The sequence below is a fragment of the Alligator sinensis genome, unplaced genomic scaffold, assembly GCF_000455745.1.
Source record: "Alligator sinensis unplaced genomic scaffold, ASM45574v1 scaffold367_1, whole genome shotgun sequence".
Lineage (NCBI taxonomy): Eukaryota > Metazoa > Chordata > Crocodylia > Alligatoridae > Alligator > Alligator sinensis.
The window spans coordinates 391,468-400,363 of NW_005843051.1; the positions used below are offsets into that span (position 1 = coordinate 391,468).

At 37.6% G+C, this 8,896-nt stretch overlaps 1 protein-coding gene across 1 annotated transcript in view; it reads right to left on the minus strand.

The window, feature by feature from the left end:
• Window positions 1–6,766, minus strand: part of RNF43 (ring finger protein 43) — an 81,606-nt gene extending 74,840 nt beyond the window's left edge. Inside the window, exon 1 of the mRNA XM_014526439.2 lies at window positions 5,528–6,766. Coding sequence (XP_014381925.1) covers window positions 5,528–5,764 — 237 coding nt within the window. The 5' untranslated portion in view covers window positions 5,765–6,766. The remainder of the gene's footprint in view (window positions 1–5,527) is intronic.
• Window positions 6,767–8,896: the final 2,130 nt, after the last annotated feature.

Here is an 8,896-nt window from a genome sequence, read left to right on the forward strand (position 1 = left end):
AACACAGTGTTCTTTAGAGGCGTGTTAGTGATGATGTGTATAAAAGCAAGATCATTTTCACAGTTCTATTTTATACATCCAAAGATTACTTGAAATATCCTATTTTATGCAGGTTTATCAATCTCTACTGTTGACAGAAAACTTCTTTAGGAAACCAAGAAGGATATAATCAAACTGTTTACACCAAAGAAACAAGATCCAGCAGACTCTCAAATTCCTTTGCAGATTTCCTCTTTCTGATACAGGACTTCGTTGGCTGTTTTTTTAACTACTTTTTGCTATTTACTCTTTGAAATGTATCTCTGCCTGCTGAACTTCCCTCTTCACAGATTGCTTCTTGTAATTCATGCTGCAGTGTATTAGCGATGCTTTGATTACATTTCTACCATTAATGCTTAACTACAGTTAATTCTTGAATTAGCTCTTCTATATCACTAATATTCAAGAATAGCTTCATTTCTTGTGGGCTCTAGCATCAGCTGTAATACAAAGCAAAAATTGTGTCCTTCAAATTAGTCTCACTGTGCTACTTGTCAATGTATCTGTGGGTAGCTGAAGCTCTACTATCATTCTATTAGACTTCTCTGCCTCATTGACATCTCTCAACATTGCACACTTGATATGATTTTGCTTCATCTAAACTCTAAAGGCCATTATTTATTTTAATTAACTATTGATATGTTAACATTCTTACAATTTATGATCTGAATCTTTACACATTCAACTGAGTGGACTTCTCTCAACAACACTACATGCTCCTACATTAGGAACCCTCTCCATTTCTAAGGTTTCTATTCTGTGGTCAGATGGGATCCATCAGATTTGTAAGTTATTTGTTCCAACAGTTACCCTCACTGCTAAAAATTTGCACCATATTACTTCTGTGAATTCATCTAGCTTCAGGTACACATTTATCATGCTCTGTATTCCAACATTTTTTCCTAATCATGATTCAGAACTTCACCAAATCAAAAGCCATAAGATGAATTTAAAAGACACTTAATAGAATTGCTTCTTTTTTTCCTCTGATTTCTGTGTTTCGGGGTACGTTGCTTCAGGTTTTTCCAAGCTTTTTCCAGCAAGATCTAGGACACTTTTCTTTTAATGAAAACTGGGTGCATTTAACACGTGGGCTCTACTGTGGATCTGAGTAATTAGCTCTGCAGTACAGCATTACCATCTACATGTGCACCAGAATTAGAGCACAGTAAACTAATCAACTCTGCCATAGGATAGTACTCCACCACAAATGTACATTGCGCCTGGTCAGCCCATCCAGCCGGGGGCCTGCTCTGCCCCAGCAAATTGTGTAGATACTGTGCCCGGGAGCAGTTGACTCTGGCGTGAACTGCTCCGGAGTTTATTGTGTTGCATTAATATCACATGTAGATGCACCCACTGAGTATCTCATGCATTTCCAAATTCTAGTTGTTGAGTTTTATGGAAAAATCCACTACATACTAAGTGAATTGACACTGCTTCTGATACCCTTATCTGCTAAATTACAAGAGCCTTTGACTATCTGAAATATTCTCTACATGGAAGTGTAGAGCATGATCAATTGCCTCTTAATCGTCTCGAAATTAAATAGATTACACTTCAGTCTTCCTCCAACAGATTTTCCAGATTTCGACTCATTTTCTTTTGGACCCTTTCCCATCTCTCAGCAGTGATCTCCCTAGTTCCATATACAACAGCAATATCACTGTCCTACTTCTGTACGAAGAAGAAGGTTGAAGAATTATACTCCAATTGTACTCCAACTCAAGAATATATCAATGCTTAATTTTAATTGCAAACTTTTTCACAGATACCTTATAAAACACATTTATTTGATTAGGTGATCATATAATAAAGTTTTTTATGGCGTTATAATACAAGTTCAAGTGTGTTATGTATAAATCTCTTGGTCTCAAGACCTTAAAGAGATAACCAGAGTTACTCTGGAGTGGCTAATTCCCTTTCCTTCTGAGTAATACTATATCTGTTCAAAACACAGCAGTGAAATGCAATGATTCACTAATGTCAAATGTAATCAGAGGCATGGGTAAGAGGCCTAACAATCTGAGACTCAATTCAGCAAAGACCTGTATCCTAACCAGGAGCAGGTAAGTGGCACACAAGCCATGGGCCCTAAGAAGGGAGTCCTTTCTGTAATTATTCAATTGATCCAATCTAAAAGATACGTTATTGTGATATGCTCTGCATAGCTTATGCCTTCAAATGATTTAGAAATCTGAAGTAGTGCAGAATGTTGTTGCTTTCCCTATTAAGCAATGTTTCTTTCTAAAAGCACATGATATATGCAGTTCACAACAGTTTCAAGATTATTTTTGTAGGAATTATATGGTGCTAGGTTTGACCTATGGAGTCTTAAGTGGCTTGAGAATTCTTCTCCCCCTGATTCATACTACAGCAATTATGACAATCTGGGGTACTACAGCTAAAAGCCTCCAAGTTTTAACTGAAAAAGGGTGGTAACTGATAGATTTGGAATTTGTCCACCCCTTTATGCCCCACCCTGGTCCTTGACAGCCTGGATTTGGTGACCTTCACAACATGCTACCAAATACAGTGCTTTCCCAGGCCTTTTCTGAGCTAAGGAAATGGATTGATTGTAAGTGCAGTTAGCAGTTAATTCTGGGGATGGGATGAGGTTCAGTTTAACCTTTATTTTGGAAGATTTTTTAAAAGTAATATCATTTTCTAATATTTTTATATGTTATGATTATTGTAATTGCACCTAGAGAACATAACGGACATAACTCACAACTGAAAATAAGAAAATACTGGCAGTAAGTCAGTAATACCTGCATTTTAAATGAGACAATTATTTTGTGTCATTCTTGTGTGTCATCCTTATAAAAGATCAGCATATATTTCTAAGTAATTATTTTGGCCAACATGTATGTACTGCAGTTAAAAAAATGTTCTTTTAACACAATCTAATTATACAACCCCAACACATGGAGTAGTCAAACACATGCAGAAATCAAAGGTACTACTTATGGGAGAAAGGGCTTCAGGATCTGTCCTGAAGACATCTTATTCCTAGATTAAATTCTGAAACTACTTCCTGCATAATAGTATTAACAGTGACAGTTTTTATTTTCAAATGTTTTCATTTTCAGTATTCAGCCCTCCATTTTACTTCAATTCTTCAAATAAGACTGTTACAAAACTGAATACAACTAAAACATTATTTTCAGAAAGGCCTGGACATACACAAATTCAATTCTAAAACTGGAGGAAAACTGCAAGCTGACAGAAGTACAAAATAATGTTTTGTTTGGCACCTAAATAATACACAGAGTCTTTATTCTTTATGCTTAACTTTATGTACATTATTAGTCTCACTGAAGTCAAAATTCAACATGTGCCCAAAAATCTTTGCAAGATCAGAAATTGGCAATTACATGTAAAATGAGAAGTTCCAATAAACCAGAATTAAGCTACATGTATAATTATGTTTAAATGTGAACTTATATTAAGCTTATCTAATTAGTTTCTTACCTTATTTTATATTTCTTTAACCACTTAAGCCCTTTTAACGGAAATGTATTTTTCTTAGCTGTATAACATGCCACTGTATTTTTTTGTCTCATAAGGAACCCAAGCATGTGGCTCCTATAGCAAGATCAGGCCTAAAATACTATTGAAGTAGCACCATATTATATACTATGAATATTGGCATGTGATGACATAATTAGAATGATATTATAATATATATGCATATGAGGTCAGATGTAAATTTGACTAAGCTTTTCTGGACCACTGTACCTGGCACTGTACAAACATCCTGTAAATGAAGATATAGTTTTACCCAAAACACTTTCACCTCGGGTCTTAATCCTGGAGCCAAATCCATGCATAGACCTTTGCAAAAAGATGGAGTACCACTGGCTTGGTGGGATTCTCAAGGATAGGAAACACTCACTTGTGCAAACAGTTGCAGGAATAAGGGCTAAAATCGTATATACACCATAGTTCAGTATCTGCTTGCATACACTTGATGGACTGGCCTTTTTTAAGAGTAAAATTCTCTCATAGTCACTCAATACTTAATATTTTAATACAGTACAAAATATTTCATTCTGCAGAGCTTCAAAATGTGTCTTGCACACTTCATGTACTACAACTATTGCAATTAAAAGTTTTCCATGTTAAAATATTCAAACTTCAGAAAGACAAGGATAATGTCCTTTCCCACCCATTCCTTTTTTAAACAAGAGAAAGTCTACATTACAAAATATGATTGAATGTTTGCGACTTCAATATTTAACTGCATAACCTGAATTTTGCACAACTGTAGTTTCTAGTAGGGAATAAATACTGACTTTCCTGGGCACTGCATGAAGAGAGAACTGCATCTCAAGTGTATGGGTTAAGGATACTTTTATTTATATAAATTATGTCATTTTATACTATAGAAATTATTTTGTACTGCTATGTTGCTTTCTTTCTGAGGAACTGAAAGATCTACGAACCCAAATGAAGCTTCACAAATAATTGATTTCTGATTTGTGGGCAGGTGACCATATTTCCTAGCTCAAGCAAACACATTTAATTTCTCCCAAACCTATACACAATTTGTTTACTATTTTAATTTATAGTCAGTGTAACATTTGGAAAAACACCACTGACAGAATGTAATAGGATTTTCAGAATTTTAAATTACAAGGAAAAAATCTTTCTTCATGTGTTTTATAATATCTGATTCTTGAATGAGGAGTTCTGTTGTGCAAGAGCTATGCAAAAACAGTCACTATGACACAGAGGACAGCACACGGCACTAACAGAGCAGCATGCCTTATAGACAGAAACAAACTGAATTCTACAGATACCTTATGTGTTTGATAAGCTTGTTCATTGATCAATACAACTCTCCTCAAAAATCACTATCAGCAGTGTGCAACAGACTGTCAGAGGCCCTACTTTTTCTAAAGATATAAGTAAAATCAATATCAAATCTCTAACAACAGATAAGGTAGTGATAATGTGGGAACCTGTGATTGGAGGAGAATTTACCTCTCTGCCTGAGCTAACACACAGGAATAGAGCTAGTACGGCCAGCAATTCTGGAGGGCACAATCTAGCTGTATCCTTGAGCAATCAGGACTGTGGGAGAAAGCCCATACATGCTGACAAGCAAGTAGCTTATTTGAGTTTGCACTGTATCACCAACTACGATATAAAGTAATAATCCTCATGGGATCAACTAAATGTGTCCGTAAAGTCAACACCAATAAAAGTGCGAGTGTAACTGATGACAGGATGAAGAAACAGTCATAAAAGAAATTATCCAATGTGCAAGGTTAAAGAGCAGTAAGACACTATAATACAATTAAAAAAGATAGGCAACTCATAAAGGGAAATACACTGATCCCCTGGTTATAATGTGCATTGGGGAAATAAGAACTCTTTCACTGCAGGAAGGACTGAAGCAGCAAAGAGGGGAGAGAAGACAGGCTATGTAGGGCACAGGTAGTATAAAAGGAATGAAATTGGATTAAAAAGCTTCTCTTACCTGCAGCAGTTTTCCTTCAGCTGGAGTAACCTCAGCAACATTAGCAAACACTCCTTCCAATGTGATTGGTTCCACTTTTAAGGGGATCACCCTAATGATTGCCTTCTGAGCTGCTGATCTCTCTGACTCCACTGCTGCGGCGACTGCCAGCCCCGTATGACCGAGTCCTACCTGAAGGGTGGCCATTAGCAGCCAAGGCCAGAGGACAGCCAGCTGCAGCTGGGGGCCAGCACTCATGCTACCAGCTGCAGCAGTGCACTTTGACCACACATACCGCTCAGGAATGAGTCCTCACTCTGCCAGCAGTTTTCCAACAGCAGGCAAAGCTGGTTGAGCTTAGAGCTCCTGCTTGATTTCAGTCAGTAGGGCAGATGAGAGGGAGGAAAAGGGGCTCAGTTATCTGCAGCTTCTTTCTCCCAACGTTCTTTACTAGACTCCTCTTCTGTTTCTCACCATCATCTTTTCCTTGATGCCATGTGCTCATAGGCCTCTGGGGCCTTAATGAAAAATTGCCAAAAGAAAACACAAAACAAAACAATTCCAACCCACCAAAAACTTTCAATCAGTGTTTCTCATCCTGCAGAGGATAAATCCAGAAAGATCAATGCAGATGGAACGAGTGGCCATCAGACAAGAAACCAACCTGAACCTAGAGGAACGCCATGTAGCATTAAGAAATCTTCAGTCCCGCCAGGTCCAATAATAGGGAGAGAGTCCTCCATGGAAAAAGCACCCTTATCTCTCCTGCTTTAGATCTGGGAGGATTAACAGGTTGAACCCCTCCATCTCAGATGTCTGGGGAAGACACTTGGCCTTCTCTCCACAAAGCTGTCTTTCCCACATATCCCAGTCACAAGAGCACAATCTGTTTTGATTTAGCATTAATTATAGTTATCAGTGTCCTCCATCAATTCCACATATTAAACAATAATACTAAAGGGGCTCTCTCCCTTCAACTACTATAGCAGTAGCTTTAAAGTTTAATTTAAATAAAAAGAAAGTGGGGAAAGTTTGCTACTGTGTTGCTCTCCTCCAATTCTATTTGATTTTTGCCATTCCCTTTTCTGTCAGAAATGCTTCACTCACTTCAGCTTGAGAATCAAGATTAATTCTCTTGGTCTGGCATAAAAAAAATAGGGATCCTCTAGTAACTTGCGTTTTGAATCTATTTACGCTATAAAGCCTATGATTACCAGTTCTTAATGTTGATTAATGGAATGAAAGACTTCTCAAGATGCTTTCAAATTCCTAAAAAGTAAAAGCCTCCAAACACTCAAAGTTTAGGTATGGGCTCCAAAGAAAAAGGTACAAACATGCCCTTTTTTGGTTCCTATTAGTCCTATTCACACTTGCAATCGGTTATCACTGCTTTCAAGCACATGTTAATACGATCTTTAAAACAAACTACTAGTTCTAAGAAATAAAGTTCCATGGACTATCCAGAATTCCAACAAAAAATAGAGTCTTCATAACTGCAGAGAATGGAAGGAAATTCTGCAACTAAAACATATCTGTTACACTGTTCATTCTTCAGGAAAAAGAGATTTAAAAAAAAAAAAATCAATCTGCAAACCTGTTGAGCAGTCTGCCTGCAGCAATCCAAAGGGGTTGAAACAGATGGAAATGTTTCTATAAATCCTGGACAAAAAAAAGTCTCAAGAGCTTAATAAAAATTGTCTTTTTTAACCAGTCTGTTACTTTGCCGGGTGGAGGAAAAAAAGTATACACATGCCCTAGGCAGGCAGATGCTAGTGGAATTTCTCCACCTGAAAGAGAATCCAAGAAGATCAAAGGGAGAAATCTACAACAGCCTGAAAGCTCCTGGGCCAGGCATGGCTGAAAATGAACTTCCCAGATATAATCTAAAGAGTTTTAGGAAGAATCCAAAAGTATTTCTGAAAATTCCCTTGAAATAAGTTTCTTCTCTCACTACAGCACACAAAATTATGAGCTGTAAGTGTAGGAAGTAAGAAAGAAAGTAAAGTCTGGAACATCAGCAGCGATCCAGCAGTAAACCCAGGCAAGCTGCTATCATTCTAAAACCAGCAACAAATCCCAGAAGGAAAAAAGAGACTCTCAGTTGTGGAGTGAACTTGGAAAATTCAGCAAAAGTTGTGGAAGAGCTTTCCTTCCAGATCAACTCCCTGGAGGAAGACCGTGGCTTGGAGTTTCTGTGTTCCCAGCTCTCTGCCTCCCTCCCCTGGGACTGCAAGCACTCTCCCTACCTGCTGACACAAAGTGAGGGTGGAGCAGCTAGCAGGAACAACCCCACCCCCTCGATGTCTAGTTTTCTGAGCTCCTGGACTCCCTCTCCTGATCTTCTGCTTAACTGCATTCAACAAGCACAGTCCTTACTAACCTCTGATTAAGCTATCACATGTAAATTAGGGTCACTCACTGGTCTTTCAAACTGACATCAAAGCAAAGTCTGTGCCCAAGGCAGTAAAGATAAAAATAAAAAATACAACAACATAAAATGAAAAGTCAGATCAATAAACAAATGAAGCACGGAATTTATCAAAGTGAATTCAAGTTCTTTCCCAGACTTCTCATGGCACTCTGAATGGCACCTAGCCAGCATCTAAAGCAACTCCCCTCTATAACATTAACTGATTTATTGCAGCCTTATGTCTCCAGCCCTGGGAAGGGCTCTGTCCATTTCACGCGCAGCCTTTCTTCAGCTCTTGCTAATTTAGATTCAGTAGCCCTTTTCTAGTTGCTACTGCAAGGAGGTTTCAGGTCATGCTGATGTCAGAGGTCTGGAATTCAACTGTTATTCTACTCTGACACCACTGGGAGGTGAATAATACTATGGGTCAGACCTATAACCTCAAAGTAAGGTTGCAAGAAGTAGTTTGTAACTTGACGTGATGGATCTGGCTGATGAGAAGATCCAGAATTTAATACAAAGAACAGTATGTCATATACTGAAAACCTACCATCTATTCAGTCATTTCTTCATTTAACTGTGATTTCAGCATTTTTAAATATTCCTCTATCAATCAAGGTATTTAGTGGAAAGGAATTGCCCTCCAGAATATGACAGAATAATGACGTTTTGGATACATGTTCAACCAAATTCATCCCTATACTCCATATAACTTGATGGAGTTACACAAGGGGGGGATCTTGATCCACTAAAATATTGAAAGTCAGTGTGGAAATGATTATTTAAACATAAAGATGATATTCGGCGCTATTCATACACTAAATATTTATTTTCAAAATATGATACATATGCCATTTAAAGTGTAAAATACACACAGAGAACATAAATGTAACATCCATTTCATTTTAATAACCTTAGTTATAGGTTACTGGAACCACCGACTGCATGTGCTGCTATAATTTTACACCTCAGTGTTAAAC